Raw genomic sequence first — 19,377 nt, 5'->3', positions numbered from 1 at the left:
TATAAATGACACACTAATCTATCCAACTGGGTACCAGCATGACTCTCACCATTTCTTGTTGCTTCTCAGAGCCTACCAATATTAACACAGTTTTTAGCAGGATTGGGCTTCAACCATCTGGCAACCTTCCAAACATACAGACCTCATATGGGCACTGCACTATCTGTTTCACTGTATAGATGCAGAGTCAGACATGAGGGGGAGACGGAGCTGAGCATCTTCAGCACACTGAAGACTCCTCCTTTTATCTCCTTACCTAGGCTAGTTTTGTCACAGAAATCATGAATTTGAATAAAGTCTGGTGACATCTGTAAAACACTTTTGATTAGGCCCCAAACTGAGTGGCACTGCAACCTGAAGCACAGGGTCAACGCCTGGAATGGTGATCTGTACCCAGCCTTAAAAGACAGGAGCTGCCACTGCAAGACGGGTGGGGGATAGGCTCGTTCTCCAAAACTCTGCCCGCCTGCCTTCCCCTGGCCTCACCTTTCAGCACTCCCACTACAATCTCGTGTAAGCTAATGTTGTGAAGCTACATCATTTGGTGACCTTTCAATTACTTATCTTTTTATCTGGCACTCCTGCTGTGAAATTTACTAAAATTTCCATGACAAAATTTTAGCCTTACTTCAGAGCAGCTTCTAGTGCTAGAGGATAGACTGAAACTCTGCACAAGGGCTCTCGGACAGACTTATCACTGTTCTTTCTTTGGAAGAAGTAGGACTCAGAGAATAAAGGATGAGACTTTTTCAGAGACCAATCTACCCGGGACCACAATTGCATCAACACCTCATAAGCAGTGGCATTTAAAGCAGATGACACATCCAAGAGTGGTCTTCACTGCAGAGTTAACTCCGGCTGTATCTACAGTACAATTGCTACAGTCATCCACACACAAAACCTCACCCAAGACTGTGGTGCTGTATAGTCAAAGTAGCTGGCCAATCCTGGAATACAGGCTAAAGCTTGAGCACTACTTATACTCAGGCTGGTAACCTTCTTTTACACTGTGAGCATAGCCTAAACCACTCAAATGCTGACTGGTAAGGACAGCCCTAACTATTATGGTGCCCTATGCAGCCCAAACACCTGCTCTTCTCTCCCCCCTTCCCTCCCCTGCAGGGGGTCTGGGCTGTGCTCAAGGCCTGCAGGGCCGCAGAGGCAGAAGCTGTGGGGGGGTCACTTTGGGGCCCAGAGGCCAGAGGATTAGCGGGGATCCTGGAACCAGCAGCAGGAAACAGAACGACCCGAGCCCAGACCGCTACGCTCCCCCTGCCCCAGCAGTGTTGCTCAGGGGAAGAGGTCCGCCTCCTGCCGCACTCACCAGCAGTGGGAAGCGGAACGACACAGTGGGGAGCCAGCAGAGTGGAGCGCGGGGAACCAGCAGAGCGAGCTGGGTTTCTCTGCTTTCCGCCACCGCCAGTGAGTGTGTGGGTAGCCATGACCCCAGCTGCCAGTGCCAGGCCAGCCCTGGGGGAGGGGGCTTAGGAGAAGGGGTGGAAAATGGGCAGGGGAGGGAGAGAAGAGGTGGGGGAGAGAGAAGAGGAGGGGCAGGGGCGGAGGGAGTTGTCCCTGGGCCCACACTCCCGTAGGAACACATAGGTGGGTCAGCTGGGGAATGGGGATGGTTGCCGGCGCTGCCGCATACACAGAATACGCAGCTGTGTAGGGCACCATGAAATTTGGGGCAATTTGGTGCCCCAAATTTCATGGTGCCCTACACAGCTGCATATTCTGTGTATGCCTAAGGATGGCCCTGCTGACAGTACTCCAATGCCATCCCACAATTCCCTTCATGTGCCTGGAAAGACTGACAAGCTCTCCCACAATTCACCGAGGGAAAAAAAAAAATCAAAGTGGCACAGCTCACTGCAGAACTAAGAATCATGAATAGGACCCCAGAAGTCCTAGCACCTCACACAAGTACAGCACCACTGTGGAAGCTGCCACTCACACCCAAGTTAGGCCAATGCAGGGTAAGCCCCAGCGTACTGATTACCACAGTTAACTCTGCAGTGAAGGCCTACCGTTAGTCTATCAGGACAGGGACACTAGCCTCATCTTTCACTAGGAAATGGAACTATGTGACTAGTGCAGTGGTTCTCAAACTTTTTTACTGGTGACCCCTTTCACACAGCAAACCTCTGAGTGTGACCCCCCCCCTTATAAATTAAAAATGTTTTTATATATTTAACACCTTTATAAATGTTTGAGGCAAAGCAGGCTTTGGGGTGGAGGCTGACAGCTCACAACCCCCCATGTAATAGCCTTGTGACCTCTTGAGGGATCCTGACCCCCAGTTTGAGAACCCCTGTACTAGTGCAATTTCAATTCAATATCACACTGACAGGATTCAAGGAAATTCAAGAATTCCAGATATGACCACAAAAGCTTTTATCCAGTTTTAATGTTTGGTTGGTTTTTTTTTGCTAACCTCAAAAAGTGCCCAAAAACAACCAAATCAAGAGTATAAGCTTCATTATACTTAAACACAAGTTTCAAACTTATTCAAAAAATAGTTAACTATGTAATCATTCTCAAAGAGCCATACGAAACTAGAATTGCTCTACATACTATAAATCTTGAAGAGGCCTTCTAAATTGGAAAAAAAAAAAAAAACACAAGAAACCTCCAACTACACTAGGAAAGTAATCCACAACAGTAATCCACCATTGCCATTTTCCCAGGTGTACTGTAATACAAAGCTTTATGATTAAGCAAACATTTTTCAACATGGTTTTGAATCAGAAAAAGGTGTTATTTTATACATAATGACCAGTGCAGTATCAAGGCACTGATTATATTTCAGAAGTTCCTAGGTAAGGATAGGGACTCAGATTACTATTTATGTAATGCTATGCATGTGCATGGTGTTTAGACAACTAAGAATAGATCCCTGCCCCCAAGGAGATTCATCTGCATTAAACAGCAAAAAACTACAGTAAACAAAGGTCACTGGGAGGAGGGTTAAAACGGATTATATTATGCTTGCATCCTCTAGTTTTAGAAGAATATAAAGTGGTGCAGTGTTGGGAAATCAGGCTTGGGATGGAGACCAACACTAGATTAGTTTCAGCATCTACAGTGGCTTTACACCTCACTACTCAGGACTTGACACTTGAGAACATGAGTTTTTCCCTACTGCATGACAGCTTCTCCTCCAAACATCAGTATTTTTATGTTATTTTAACAAATTGTACAATTGTCATCCTAAGTGTCCTCGGCCTATATTAATGTAACTTTTAATAAAGGGTCAAAACTGCAAAGTCAAGCAGTTAAAAATTAGGATTGCCAGAAATATGGTAACCTGAGCAACCTTAACTTGGCCGTCTTTCATGTAGGCATGACAGAGTCTTTAATTACATGATCACATACCACTTTCTCTTCCCTCCACCTCACCTCTCACAAAATTCTTGGCTCATTCAGAGCACAGGACTGACAACTGTCAACCAGCATTTGTTTATATACCATGTGACCCCATGCCTTATTTACTGCACACCATCCATACCCTACACTGAATGCAGATTAATGTTCTTATGGCTTTATTTATGAAACACCACAATATAGTATCCAAGTACTCTAAACATCAATCTTTACAAGAGATTTGTGAGGTGATAGCATTATCCCCATTTTACTGAAAAACCAAGTGGCCACTGTTGGACAAAGGTGATTTAAATAGATTTGTGGCAGAGGTAGGGATGGAATCCAAGCCTACAGTAAACTCACAATCAAAAAGAAAAGGAAGGCATTCAGAGCAAGATTGTTTTACTGAAAGAATGCAAGATGTTCTTTATGAGTAGAATTTAAGTCTGTAATTTTAAGAAAATGGATCTGTCTGTCAGAACTCATTTATTCCTACAAAGAACAATCATTTAAAGCCAATTTAGGATGCTTAAGGAATCACACACCCAAGCAAACCCATAAAAGCAGAGAAATGTCCAGCTAGATATCCTTTAACATACCGCAACCCCTCCACACCATATTAACCACTTTGACTGACTCTGTCCTTATACAAATCCTGTACACCAACATGGACAGTCAAAACATACACTAAATTCTTCACAATTACACAACAACAATTTTAACCCCAACCTCAGCAACATACATGTGTTAGACAGCATGAGTACACTAAGTATTCTTATCCTATGGAAAGGAGTACTCTTTGTGACTATGCCAACATGCTGAGGAGTGGGGGATCTGTTTTGGCATTTTAGTTTTCAAAAAAGAAGAAATTCTTAAAGGGAAGGAGTATTATAATTTTTTTTTTTTTTTTGGTTTAAAAAAAAGGGGGGGTGGGTTCTATAGTTCAACAAGTATGTTATCTGTGGGACTTCTGATGGGTGCTACCATTTTAGTGCAAGGGGATACAAATTCTGGAGACATCAGGCAAAGCTCCGAAGACTGATTTTGACCATTTCTTTTCTAGGATTACTGGCTAGTAAACAATGCATCAAAAATTCTCACCCATGCCCCAAGTCCACTTAACTTGTTAGAATACATCTGCATCAAAACATTTTTATAACTATATCTCCAACTTTGGAGTCAAGCTAATGCAGTTATACTGCAAATGGACCCTGGCCCTTACACATACACACCACAGCCTTTTAGCGTAAAAGCAATGATGTGCCACTCCCAATTCTGCAGTCTATAGTTTGACAGTTTCTAAAACTAAACTGGAGACAGGTATGCAATAATCAAGATTTTAGCGATCAAAACAAAAATCTTAATTCACCAGATGGGAGAAGTTCATCACATTCAAGGCCAACCCCACACAAACTCAATTATGAAGTCTAACTTTCTAATCTAGTGCTTGCTCTATGATTGCATTTACTCTATTTTCTTAATTGTATTACTATTGGCTTTGGCTTACTTCCCTCCCCATTACCTTACTGCATGAAAAGCTCACCAAGTAAAGTAATATGTAAATTCAAAGCTTAAAAAAAAAAATAATTGCAGCTCCATTTTTAGAGAATGGCGAGAGTACAATGCCTACAAAACAGAAAGACAGCAATTAAAGTTATTAATCTTTTAGAAGGTAGAAAGTAAGGGAAAAAATTCTTGACACCTTTTAAATACAAGCTAAGGTTTGTTAGTTAAACTTTCTCCTGTGGCTCTTTGACTTAGTTGTCTGTAACCTGCTAGTTTGATATGTAGCTTGCAAGTCAGCTAAGCATACATACTATGTGCAGAGCTAACTATTTAATGTTAAGATTTCATGGAATCATAGAATGTCAGGTTGGAAGGGACCTCAGGAGGTCCAACCCCCTGCTCAAAGCAGGACTAATCCCCAACTAAATCATCCCAGACAGGGCTTTGTCAAGCCTGACCTTAAAAACCTCTAAGGAAGGAGATTCCACCACCTCCCTAGGTAACCCATTCCAATGCTTTACCACCCTTCTAGTGAAAAAGTTTTTCCTAATATCCAACCTAAACCTCCCCCACTGCAACTTGAGACCATTACTCCTTGTTCTGTCATCTGCTACCACAGAGAACAGCATAGATCCATCCTCTTTGGAACCCCCTTTCAGACAGTTGAAAGCAGCTATCAAAACCCCCCTTCTCTTCTGCAGACAAACAATCCCAGTTCCCTCAGCCTCTCCTCGTAAGTCATTTGCTCCAGCCCCCTAAACATTTTTGTTGCCCTCCACTGAACTCTTTCCAATTTTTCCACATCCTTCTTGTAGCGTGGGGCCCAAAACTGGACACAGTACTCCAGATGAGGCCTCACCAATGCTGAATAGAGGGGAATGATCACGTCCCTTGATCTGCTGACAATGCTCCTACTTGTACAGACCAAAATTGCTGTTAGCCTTCTTGGCAACAATGGCACATTGTTGACGCATGTCCAACTTCTCTTCCATGGTAACCCCTAGGTCCTTTTCTGTAGAACTGCTGTCTAACCACTCAGTCCCTAGTCCAGGGGTCTCAAACACATTGCCCACGGGATTATTTTCTGCGGCCTGCCAGCTCCCCGCACCCCCCCCCCCGCGCTTACTTAGAGCAGTTTCAGCCCAGCACTCACTGGCGGCGCCTTGCTTCCAGACACCATCCCCTGCAGCTCCCATTGGCCGGGAACAGGGAACCGTGGCCATTGGGAGCTTCGGGGGAGGTACCTGGGAGGAGCAGCCAGGGCAACACAGATAGCCCTCTGCCCTCCCTCCCCCAGGTTTCAGCCATTTCCCGGAGTGGCCCAGGGGCAGGGAACCTGCCCTGCCCCCGGTGTGTGCCGGGCCGGAGCCCGCCCCCCGCACCCTTCCTGCACCCCCAACCCCCTGCCCTGAGCCCCCTGCCGCACCCCGCACCCTGTCCTGAGCCCCCTGCCACACCCTGCACACCTCCTGCACCCCCTGGGGGCAGGGAGGGGGAGGAGTTGGGGGTGGGGATTTTGGGGAAGGGGTGGAAGAGGTGGGGCCTCATGGAAGGAGTGGAGTGGGGGCTGGGCCTGGGGCAGCAGGGGGGTGGGTGTCAGTGGTGCAGCCCTCGAGCCAATGTACTCGTCCTCATGTGGCCCTTGTGGTCATTTGAGTTTGAGACCCCCTGCCTAGTCTGTAGCAGTGCATGGGATTCTTCCATCCTAAGTGCAGGACTCTGCACTTGTCCTTGTTGAACCTCATCAGATTTCTTTTGGCCCAATCCTCCAATTTGTCTAGGTCCCTCTGTATCCTGTCCCTACCCTCCAGCACATCTACCACTACTGCCAGATTAGTGTCATCTGCAAACTTGCTGAGGGTGCAATCCACATCATCCTCCAGATCATTAATGAAGACAGATATTGAACAAAACCGGCCCCAGGACTTACCCTTGCGGCACTCCACTTGATACCAGCTACCAACTAGACATGGAGCCATTGATCACTACCTGTAGAACCCAATGATCTAGCCAGCTTTCTTTCCACCTTGTAGTCCATTCATCCAGCCCATACTTCTTTAACTTGCTATTTATTTATTTTTAGGAGTTGTGGGGTTTGTTGAAATACTAAAAGGAACTAGTCTACATTAGGAAAGCATGAAATTGTACTACAAAAGTAAAAAACACAAAAAAAATCCCCTATGCTTTGGAGACAAGCTTAAGATGAAGTTTTTCAAACACCCTAAAAATTCTGAAGGAACATGTTACACATTACATTGTTAATCAGTAAGATCTGATGTTCTTCCATGAGGTCAGTTTCATATGAAACTTGACCTCCCTAATTGCCAAATATAGTATGCTTCACATTAGATAGAACACACAGTACTAACTGCATTGATTGAATTTTTCTAAAATCCACAACCACATCCCAGGTCACTGACTTAAATAAAAAAATTCAGCTCAATTGTCCACTTAAAAAGCACATTCTATTAAAATTAAATAATTACTTTTTCCTCACCTCTATTAAAATGTAGCTATACTCTGAATGCAAGAAAGTTGAGGGATTCAGGCTAAAATTTATTTACATGCCATAGAATATATAAACAGAAAGATATGTTAAATGATCAATACTTTGTTACAACCTTAATGAGATACAAAACCAGCAAACTGAAATTTTCCTTAATTTTACAATAATGAGGTCATCCAAATGGACAAGCTTTTTAGCATGCTCTCTCTCCCCCAATTCAACGTTTCCAGGATTTACAGACTGCTAAAAATAGGCTAGTTTATGATTTTAATGCCCTTCAGGACTGATGTTTAAAATGCAATATGATTCCCACCTTTTTGTTACCCTCCACACCCAATATTAATTTCAAGATACGCCTGCCCTCCCAATATTATCAGTTGAAACTGAATACACTATTACAATTGTCTCTGAAGTTTTCTTTTTCAGGGGGAGAAGATAAAACAAACTGGTATCTTGCTTCTTTTTTCCTTGTTATACTCTCCCTCCCTCCCTCGGCTGTATCTATGATACTTTATGTCTGAATCAAAAATGACAGTTTGTTCCTTGCAGTCTATTTTTCATAATTTGTTTGTGTATCCTTGTGATAGAACTTTTCTAGTTCTATTTTTCTTTTCTGAGAATGTCCCTCATTTCCCACACCTATGACGATCCACTCTGTGATATGGCATACAACAGCATTATCCCAGACTGCCAAATTATTTTCCCCACAAGCCAAGTATAAAACATTTTTGGAGCAATAATGTACGAGAGAAGAGAGTGAAAAAGCATGGCGGCTCCTTTATGCTTAAGTGCTTTGTGAAAAGGAAGAAAAGTGATCTTTCAAAACCACCAAAACAGTTTGTCATTTTCTTCCATAATACTGAATGGTTTGAATTTAGCTTAGTTTTCATTTTGGAACTATTCCAATCTCAGCCTTTAGTTTGAGTTTTGCACGAAAACCTGACCCTGCAAGGTGCCAGGTGTCTACCTCCTATTGAAATCAACAAGAATTAAAGATGTTTAGTACCTTGTAGGGTTAGGTCCCAACATTGCATAGTACAAATATTGCACAATGCACACTATTTTACTATGACAAATATAAAAGACAAAAATGTAACAACTTCAGAGTATGACAGCTTAGGTGTAAATCTAGACAAGCAAGAGGTTTTTTTTTCAAGTTACTGGTACTGTGTAGCAAGGGCTGACTAGACAAGAATGACTAAGAATCTGAAGACTGCCTGTATTTTTTTTTCTTCTTTTTTTAAATCTAGTCAGAGGAACCAGTGATTTTAAGTAAATTACCTCACGCCACCAGGGATGGAAACTAACAGCAGCAATTAGAAAGTTTGGAGTTGCATCTTTCCAAGGATTAATTTCAGCTTTGGGGGTTTGTAATGTACAGCTTAAAAATCTCTCCCTTACATATTTACAATTCCTAACTGATTTTAGTGACCTCTACCTCAAAAATTGTTTGAACTAGAACCAATGTTGTATAGTGTATAAAAACTTGTATTCTGTCAATAGTGAAACATTTGTGTCTCTCTCTATTCTTGTGTCTTCATGAACTCCTAGAGTCTTGATGAAACTGCTGTTAAAGGACGGAGTAGTCTAAATGACATGATTTTAAAGCCATGTGTAACCTAGTTTGTTTTTTCAATATTTGTTATTGAACCTTAATTACACAAAATGTTAACAGTTCCACAAAACAAATGGACATCACTAACTAGATTTTCACCTATTTCAAAGAATTTGAAACTACTGCTACATGGCATAAGGGGTTGGGAGGTAAGTGCTTTTACATGCAATTTATTATTTTAAAAAAATGTTTCTTTCCATTGCTGCTCTGGAAGCTGGCTATGCTTGGAGCGTTGCAAATGCACCAAGTAAAGCCGAAGAGACCTTCGACCACCAATCTTATAGTAACCTTTAGATAAACAGACAATTGTAATTTTTTGCTGAAAAGGACACTGTTTCTAAAGAATGTACCTTGGCTGCAATTCTCTCTCAGAACTATATGAGAGGCTGTTTGAGTTTCATGTTACTGGCAGACTTTCTTGCTTCTACATTCAAGTAGCTACAACTGTCCAATGAAGTCAAATTCCCAAAAAATCAATTTTTAAAATAGGAGACTAAAGTAAGTTCTCTCCACTTGATTGGGCACTTGCAGTTTTTCTTGAATATGGAAACAAGTCTTATATCAGCAAACGTCTCAGATTTTACCAGAGAGGGAACCAGCTGAGACCATTACCTTTCTTTAAACTGTAAGCTTCTGAAATGTTACATAAATTTTGAACAAAGGTAATAAGTTAAGACACACTCAGACTTTACGGAATAAGGTTTCACAACTTATCAGGTGACCAACAGTTTGATGAATTAGTATTAACAGAACTAGTAAACTTTCTTATGCCTAGTCTAAAAATCAGTTTAGAAAGAAAAATTGTCACACAGAGTATGTCTTTACCAGGGAACAGTCTTATTTTTTCGGTCAAGGTCCAAATTTCTTGGCCAAGTTATAGTTAAGGTCCAGACTCCAGAAAAACATTTTTCACACCACAGTATCAATAATGGTAATAATAAGTATACAAAAAGACTTCATGGTCCACTCAAAAGCACCTGGCAGTTTGGATTTGGCCTGCAATCCGCCTCTTGATTACCTATGATCTACATTATGGGTTCTACAGTTTCACAGCTACAGCACTGCAGCTGTGTCACTGTAAACGCCACACTGTAGATGCTTTCTACAGCAACAAAGGGTTTTCTTCCACCGCTGTAGTTAATCTGCCTTCCTGAGCAACATTAGCTAGATCAACAGAGGAATTCTTCCACTGACCTAGCCGTGTCTAGACCAGGGTTCGGTCAGCTTCACTCCAGAGCTCAAGGGTGTAATTTTTCACACCCTGACCAATATAGCTATTCCAGCAAACCTAAGTGTAGATCAGGCCTCATATTGATTTAAGCCTGTTTGGTGATGCTCTGGCCAAAAGGCCTAACGCAATCCTTGGATACATAAACAGGGAAATATCGAACAGGAGTAGGAAGTTACAATTCATCTGTATTTGGCACCGAGGCAACCACTGCTGTAGTACTATGCCCAGTACTTGTGTCCACAATTCAAGAAGGATGTTGAAAATTGAAGAGGGTCTAGAAGAGAGCCATAAGAATGATTAAAGCAGCGGTTCTCAAACTTTACTGCACCGCGACCCCCTTCCAGTCGTATTGTAATTTTTGTTGTCAGGAGGAGGGACTGAAGCCTCAGCCTGCCCAAGCTCTGCCACTCCTGAAGGGATGGGGGAGAGAAAGCTGAAGCCTAAGGGCTTCAGCCCTGGGCGGTGGGGCTCATGCATCTATTTCAGCCTCAGGACCCAGGAAGTCTAACGCTAGCCTTGGTAACCCCATTAAAATGGGGTCCCGACCCACACTCTGAGAACCACTGGATTAAAGGATTGGAAAGCATACCTTAGTGATGTACTCAATGCTCCAGTTTGAACAGAAATTAATCTAGGGAAGTCCTATACTCTGTTACACAGGATGGCAGACAACGTGATTACAATGTTCTTCTGGCTTTATGATCTATGAAACTCTTATGTTTAGTTTACTTCAGTAAATTTACTGGCTGAAGCAGAAGCTAAACAGAGCTCTGTGAAGCAGGGAACAGTCTTTATTTTGTGTTTGTACAGTATCTAACACAAAGGGGATCTGTTCTATGATGAGGGCTCCTAAGTGCTACTACAATACAAACAATCAATTTCAAACAGGTGTGTCCACAGAGAGGTTTGTACTGGCTTAAGTTTTAAACTGCTTTAAGTTAGACCAACACAACTTCTGTGTCTAGACCAGCCCTGATTCTCAGCAGCCCCCTAATCAACACACAACCTGTATCTAGTCACTGTAACTCAATATCAGCCACCAGGTTCAAAGACCAGGCTTATGGCACATGTCTGCAAGCATTAAGTGAAAAAGCAGAGGGTCTCTCTCCCCATCTCAGTGCAAGAAGAATAGGGGTGTACGTCTGCCAGCTCTTAGGAGCTGGAGGGCAGGGAAACAAGACAAAGGACAAGGCATGCCTGCTATGTTCTGTGCTAGCAGCATAATTTGTAAACCAGTCAGTTTACTCATAGCATGCACGTTTCAGAGTAGCAGCCGTGTTAGTCTGTATTTGCAAAAAAAAAAAAAAAAAGGAGTACTTGTGGCACCTTAGAGACTAACAAGTTTATTTGAGCATAAGCTTTCGTGAGCTACAGCTCACTTCATCGGATGCAGAATTCATTCTCCTTGTTTTCTTTATATAATAGGTACTTCTAAGGCAGTGGTTCTCAACCTTTCTAGACTATTGTACCCCTTTCAGGGGTCTGATTGGTCTTGCATACCCCAAGTTACATGTCACTTACAAACTACTTGCTTATAAAAAAAGACAAAAATGCAAAAAGTATCAGCACACTACTGCTGAAAAATTGCTTACTTTCTCATTTTTACCATACAATTATAAAATAAATCAATTGTAACAAATATTGTACTTACATTTCAGCGTATAGAGCAGTATAAAGTCGTCTGTATGAAATTTTAGTTCGTACTGACTTCACTAGTGCTTTTTATGTACCTGTTGTAAAACTAGGCAAATATCTAGATGAGTTGATATACCTTCAAGACGACCTCTGCATATCCCCAGTGGTACACATACCCCTGGTTGAGAACCACCGTTTTAAGGCACCAACAACCGTAGCATTTATATTCTGGACAAGTTACAAATAAAGAAAGTGAATTCAAAATAGGCTCTTCTTTGCATCCTGGAGTTCACCACTTAAAAGGGGAGGGAAGAATCTAAGTTCTCTAGCATGTATGGGAATCTAATGCTATGAAAAGGTGGGTTTTGCAATGGTCGCTGACAAGCCAATCTAAGAATTGCTCTGATCTCTTCAAGAGGAGTGTTTAGTCTAGAATCCAGCATTAAGAAGCTTGCCTTCCAGATCTCAAGAGTTTCCATTCTCTGAAATGAGCGTGTGTGTGGTCATGAGTGCAGGTGTCCATGAGCTTCAGATGGTAAGGCATTCTCAGAGGTAGTATGCTTCTGATCTTTGAGAACTAGGACCTAGCAACAAAAGGGAGGCAAGTGGAGGGTGGAATCAACTGATGTGCTCTCAGCAGCTAGTTCTGATCAAGAGAGACAGGTTGCTCTGTGTTGTACAAGACAGAGTTTAATTGGCCTTGATTGACTAAGGCACAGGCAATTATAGTACTGTAATCCAGTCTTAAAGTGCATGGATCATCACTGCTAGGTTAATGTTCAAAAACAGGTGTAGTCATCCAGCAACCTAAAGAGGGCAGAAGTTTCTTGCTACTGCTGCTATTTTTATAAGTACCGGTAGTTAGTACAGTAGTTCTCAAACTGTGGGTCACGGCCCCGTTTTAATGGGGTCACCAGGGCTGGCTTAGATTTGCTGAGGCCTGGGGCCATACCCCGAGCCCCACTGCCCAGGGACGAATCTGAAGCCTGAGCCAAACTGTCCAGGGCCAAAGCCGAAGCCCAACGACTTTAGCCCTGGGCAGCGGGATTCAGGTTACATGGCCCCTGCCTGGGGCTGAAGCCTTTGGGTTTCAGCTTTGCCCCTCCCCCCCTCCCGTGGCAGTAGGGCTCGGGCTTTGGCCCCCTCACCCCAGGGCAACAGGGCTTGGGCGAGCTCAGTCCCTCTTCCTAGGATCATGTAGTAATTTTTGTTGTCAGAAGGAGGACGCAATGCAATGAAGTTTAAGAAACCCTGAAAAAAAACAACAAGGAGTCCGGTGGCACCTTAAAGACTAAGATGTATATGAGCATAAGCTTTTGTGGGTAAAAACTCCCTTCTCTTCATGTGTCAGTATATTTATGTCTACATCTGTAATTTTCACTCCATGCATCTGAATAAGTGGGGTTTTTACCCACAAAAGCTTATGCTCATATAAATCTGTTAGTCTTTAAGGTGCCACTGGACTCTGTTGTTTTTTTGAAAACAGACTAACACGGCTACCCCCGGATACTTGTGAAACCCTGAGTTAGTATATTGCAAAATGAGCTGTAAGCAGCAGCTATTGAAAGACTACTGTAACTGCTGTTCAGAGTTAAAACCATCCATTTCATTTAAAGGGAGCAGAAGGCCCTAGAACATGCTATGGACCAACACACTGCAATAAGGTTCTCTTAAAGCTTTTAATAACATTTTTACACTATAAAACCACTATTTCTGGCCATCTAAGTGGAAATGGCAAAAACAATTGACAATATGTAACATACTGCTCCTAGATTGAGAATTAACAGGCTTACTTTTTGCTTGAAACACATTCTACACTGCAACTTTACCAAAGCAGAAGCAATGCCATAACAAATTATAAATTGCTAAGTATCTGATTGCATATAAGAAACTTTAAAGTTAAAACTGGAGTACTCAAGCTTTTATTCATCCTATGGTACATTCATAGTGCAGAAACTGGAAGATGTGAAATATAAGCAAAAATTTAAATTAAAGCAAAAAACCCCACACCTGTTTGGAGACACCTACAAACACACACACAAGAACAATGCAGTGATAGAGGGATCTATTTTCCCTCTGATGCAGAGAGAAGTTATACAAGCTCTCTGTTAAACTTAGTGGGAGGTAAGTGAAGAAAAAAAATCTTTCTGGTTCAAAGTTAAGGAAAATCTGTTTTGTTTACACTCAAGTCAAACAAAAAGTAAACCAAATCTTAGATTTTAAAGATGGTTTAGAAAAAGTTGTCTGTACAAAGACTTGCACAAATTTGAACAGTTAAGTCTAAAATTTGCCTTTATCATACACATTTTAATATTGTGAAAAGATTTAAGCACGAATTTCCCCAATACAGTCTTGACTGTGAATCTAAGTAACCTACAAGGTGGCTGTGACCTGTGACTAACAGTCACATACACCCTTGAAACACTTCATATTATTTTATAAACTACTTTAATATGGATATGCACTTCAGATAAAAAACAAAACAATTACTGGACATATACACAAGATTTTAGCTTTATTGTCTTAATAGGCTAATATTTTAAGATAAATGGTAACAGGCAAGCTTAGACACTAACAGCAACTTTTTAAAAACACAAGTCTATAACTTATAGATGAATAAAGTGAAAACAATTAAAACATATTAGAAAGTGCTATCCCAGACAAAGATCTGAGCCAGAGCATTTTCCCCACACACCCCACCCTCACAATTGAGCTTATGGTAGGAAGTGAATGCTGACTAGGTCACAAATGGGCCTATCTGTAATTATAGGAGTAAAAACAAAACAGAATACGGCCTTCACTGGTAAAACTGACTTGTTAAAACTTGTTAGCAGTGTTTCAAGCTTCAAGTCACTCACAGAAATGAACTCTTGCCTAATGCCGAACAGACAACAATATCTACCTACATTTCATTATAAATACAGGTGCCTGCAAGTTCTCATTATACACTCGATAACATCCTAGTAATGCATTACCACTCCATTTCACCCTCAGAAGGATGGAAGAATGACTACAATAGGATATTCACAAACCTATATATTACATTACATTACCAATGTAGTTAAACAAGATACCACCCAAAAATTAGAGGATATACAAAATTCAAACAGATTTATTAAACTTCTGTTTCTCTCTTCCAGGCCAAGAATCCCCACTCCAAAACAAAACCTGTATGAATGTCACATTGGTAGCCTTCCAAATCCAGAAGTTACATCCATTTTAAAAAGGAACCACACACATCCGTACCCCCCGTTCTCTTCCCTGACCAGATATTTGTCGGGGGCAAGAGAAGGAGGCTGGGAAGACTGGATAGTCCCAATCCAAGAACATCAAATGATGATGCTAAGGATAGAAGTAGTATCCTGCTCCTTGGCAAATGGGAAGTTAGTCAACTGTTTTCCCTTACCTTAACAAAAAATATATTTGGTAATACTGAAAAAAGGCATATTGACCCCTTCACCGATTATTCTCACACTATAGCCACATTAGAAATAGCCCCAGAGCTAGGCAGAGGAACTGCATTAGACAAAATTCCTTCTGCCTCCCCTTACACACACCCCCCCCCCCCCAAAAACCCATCCCTAACATTTGTCAATTTCTGTAAGCCATGAAAAAGTGCTACTAACCTGATGGGAAAGAGGGAGAGACCTCCCACTAGCTAGGCTTTTCTATCTCACCCATCACCCTGGCAGCTTTAGCAGGACAATCCTGGGGTTTAAACACTGATACGAGCCAGGCATTCGCATTACAGAGACCCCGCCAAGAGGGCGCGTGTACATACACACACACACGCACACACCCCCCTCCTGCATACTGGTGCAAATATAATGTTTCAAAGCACTAGCCCTTGATGGCCCCTCTAACAGAACAGCACACGCTGATGGCGAAGGGGCCAGTGCACGCAGGACATCACCTACCTACCTCCCCCACCCCTCTCAGTCTCAGCAGCGAAGTATGTAGCAGTACGAGGTGTCCCCTCAGCCCATCACTGAAATAGCTTAGCGCACCTAGCTCCGCGGGAGTGACCCCCCCTCCCCATCCTTCCTTCGCCGCTGCTCTCCCTTCCCCCACGGGGCCAAGAGCCTCAGCCCCATCTCCCGCTGCGCGCGCATAGGGTTGAGAAGGGTCCCGCCTTGCGCCCCCCTCCCCCTCGTGTGGTTGGGAAGGGTCCCGCCTTGCCCCCTAACCCCCTTCTTCTCCCCCCCCCCCGGGTGTGGGGCTGGGAAGGATGCCGGCCCCCGGTGTGTGTGTGCTCGCCTGTGGGGGGGGGGGGGGAATCTCCTGCCTCGTCCCCCCCCCCGCCGTGTGTACGTGCTGGGGGGTGGGGCTCGCTCACCTTCCAGCAGCCGGGTGATGAGGCTATCCACATTCAGCTCCCCGTCCGCCATTTTGTGTGCACCGGACTCAGTAGTCCCGGGCGGGGATAGGCGGGGTGGAGAGGGCTTCACGGACTAGAGGAGGTGGCGACTCGCCCCAAGAAACCCGCCGGGCGCTTCGCTTCTCCAGCGCTGGCACCCAAAAGCGCCGGCCTCGGTCCCGCTCCGTTAAATGGGGGAGATCAACCCCCGCGCCTCCTCCCCGCCTCAGAGATCAGGCTACCCCCACTGCGCATGCGCCAACCCCGCTCCCCCGGCCGTGGCTGCTTCGCTTCGGAACTTCAGCAAGTGCGCAGGCGCGAAGGACTCCTCTAGGCCAATATTACTGCGCAGGCGCAACGGGGTGGTCTTGCTGCACTTCAGGCCCTCCCGTAGGTGGGCATAGGTTTGAGATGATCTTCCTTCCCCCCCAACACTCCCGCCCCGGGTCTAGTAACCAACTGGGCCTCCCAGTGCTGGAAGCGGGGCCGGGCCGAGCTGGAGTCCGGTGGGGGCAGGGACGGGTTCTGCCATGTACATTGGCCAAACCGGATAGTCTTTATGTAAAAGACTAAATGGACACAAATCAGACGTCAAAAATTATAACATTCAAAAACCAGTCGGAGAACACTTCAGTCTCTCTGGTCACCTTGATTACAGACCTAAAAGTCGCAATATTACAACAAAAATACTTCAAAAACAGACTCCAACGAGAGACTGCTGAATTGGAATTAATTTGCAAACTGGACACCATTACATTAGGCTTGAATAAAGACTGGGAATGGATGGGTCATTACACAAAGTAAAACGATTTCCTCTTGTTTATTTCCCCCTCTGCTGTTCCTCACATGTTCTTGTCAACTGCTGGAAATGGCCCACCTTGGTTATCACTACAAAAGACTTTTTTTCTCTCCTGCTGGTAATAGCTCACCTTACCTGATCACTCTCCTTACAGTGTGTATGGTAACACCCATTGTTTCACATTCTTTGTGTATATGAAATCGCCCTACTGTATTTTCCACTACATGCATCCGATGAAGTGAGCTGTAGCTCACGAAAACTTATGATCAAACAAATTTTTTAGTTTCTAAGGTGCCATAAGTACTCCTTTTCTTTTTGTGGATACAGACTAATACAGCTGCTACTCTGAATCCAGAATATTGAGTGTCATGTAGTCAGAGAGGCACCTACCGGCAGTCAGGTCCTGGGCAGGGAATCTGTCAGGCATCCCCAGGCTTTCCCAGCTGTAACTCACGTGCTCACACTTGCCCTTAGCAGCTCTTGTGATCTGATCTGGCATCACACTCGTTTATGCTTGTCTGAAAGGCCCAGCTCCTGGGACCACGTTTGAGAAGCTCAGTTTTCATTAGAAGTATGTTTCAAATAGGCTGACCCAGCCTCCCACCAGACATCCACCCAATGATGAGCTGCCAAAATCTTAACAACGGGTTCCCTCCTCAACCCACGAGGGGGTCGTTGCCCACCCCCACCCCCCAGAACTCCTGCCCCATCCAACCCCCCTGCATTCCTTGATGCCCCCCCAGAACCCCTGCCCCATCCATGCCCCTCCCCTGTGCCCTGACTGCCCCCAGAACCGGGCAGGAGGGTCTCGTGGGCCACCGTAGTGAGTGCCCACCCCACCCCTAAGAGCCAGAGGCACCTGCCAGGGTGCAAGGTGGGGAGTCCCAGCGGTGCTTACCTGGGGCAGCTCCCAGGAAGCATCCGGCAGGTCCCTCTGGCTCCTAGGGGCGGGGGGGCGTAACTGGGGGGGAAGCAGGGGGAGCAGCCGCTCTCCCACTGATCACATCAAAAGTGGCACCTTAGGCGCCGACTCTGTGGGTGCTCTGGGGCTGGAGCACCCATGGGGAAAATTGGTGGGTGCAGAGCACCCACCAGCAGCTCCCCGCCCCACACCCAGCCCCAGCTCACCTCCTCTCCGCCTCCGCCTCCTCCCCTGAACGGACTGCCCCGCTCTGCTTCTCCGCCCCCAACCCCGCTTCCCGCGAATCAGCTGTTCGTTGGGAAGCCGGGGAGGGCTGAGAAGCAGGCGGTGGCTTCCCGCTCAGGCCGAGGGTGGCGGAAGTGAGCTGGGGTGGGGAGCGATTCCCCTGCGCCCCCCAGCCCCCGGGTTACCTGCTGCAGTGCGGGCAGCCCTCCTAGTGCCCCCCACCCGCCCGAGCTCACCTCCGCTCTGCCTCCCTGGGCCTGAGCAGGAAGCCGCCGCTTGTGTCTCAGCCTGCTCTGGCTTCCCGCGTGAACAGCTGATTCACGGGAAGCTGGGGTGGGGGGCAGAGAAGCAGAGTGGGGCAGTGCGTTCAGGGGAGGAGGCAGAGCGGAGGTGAGCTGGGGCTGGGCGTGGGGCGGGGAGCTGCTGGTTTTCCTCTTGGGTGCTCCAGGGCTGGAGCACCCATGGAGTCGGCGCCTAAGGCGCCACTTTGGGCCGGTTAAATTTAGAAGCCCTTTTAGAACCGGTTGTCCCTCGCAGAACAACCAGTTCTAAAAGAGCTTCTAAATTTAACAACCGGTTCTAGTGAACCGGTGCAAACTGGATCCAGCTCACCACTGCATCCACCTGCTGAAACCACACCGGTCTTAGGTCCCAATTTATTTAAACAAACTGTCCACACTGAAATACCAAGTTGTGTTCACTACACCCATGTTCTAATGCAGGTGTCAGGAATGATTTTCTAGCTCAGCTAGTCTATGCTCCAGTGTGGATGGGATCTTTAACACTATTATTTTTCTCATTCCTGAAATATTTTTCAGCATTACTTCCTGACCATTTCAATGTATGTGCTTTTGCCAACTGATGCTTTACCTGAATGGACATAAAATACTTTTGAAAGCAACAGTTAAAAATTCTCAAGAGTAGGGCCAATATGTTCAATTGTATGTAGGATGCTAAAATGTAGCTGATTGTCACTGGTGCTGTGCAAACTGCAGCTGCTCTAGAAAAATCAGGCCACATAAATACCTAAATATAGATGCAGATTTAGATTCCTAGCTCTAGGAGCCCAAGTCTAAATTTTTGCCTAGGTCCACACAGCCCATGTAATCTTACATGATTTTCAAGAACTCATTTTCATGTCACGATCAAGGAAAAACTAGTATGAACAAAGCTTTAAAAGTTCTTGAATGATTCAATGAATATGTGGGAATCTATGTT

The 19,377-nt window shown here is 44.6% G+C and overlaps 1 protein-coding gene across 1 annotated transcript in view; it reads right to left on the bottom strand.

Moving 5' to 3' along the window:
- The window catches only part of PPP1CB (protein phosphatase 1 catalytic subunit beta), a 57,298-nt gene extending 40,822 nt beyond the window's left edge, over window positions 1-16,476 (bottom strand). Inside the window, exon 1 of the mRNA XM_048843425.2 lies at window positions 16,193-16,476. Within this exon, the coding sequence (XP_048699382.1) occupies window positions 16,193-16,244 (52 nt within the window). The 5' untranslated portion in view covers window positions 16,245-16,476. The remainder of the gene's footprint in view (window positions 1-16,192) is intronic.
- Window positions 16,477-19,377: the final 2,901 nt, after the last annotated feature.

Source organism: Caretta caretta, chromosome 3 (genome assembly GCF_965140235.1).
Source record: "Caretta caretta isolate rCarCar2 chromosome 3, rCarCar1.hap1, whole genome shotgun sequence".
NCBI lineage: Eukaryota > Metazoa > Chordata > Testudines > Cheloniidae > Caretta > Caretta caretta.
The sequence above is the reverse complement of the archived record's forward strand: the minus strand, read 5'-3'. Positions and strand labels throughout refer to the sequence as shown.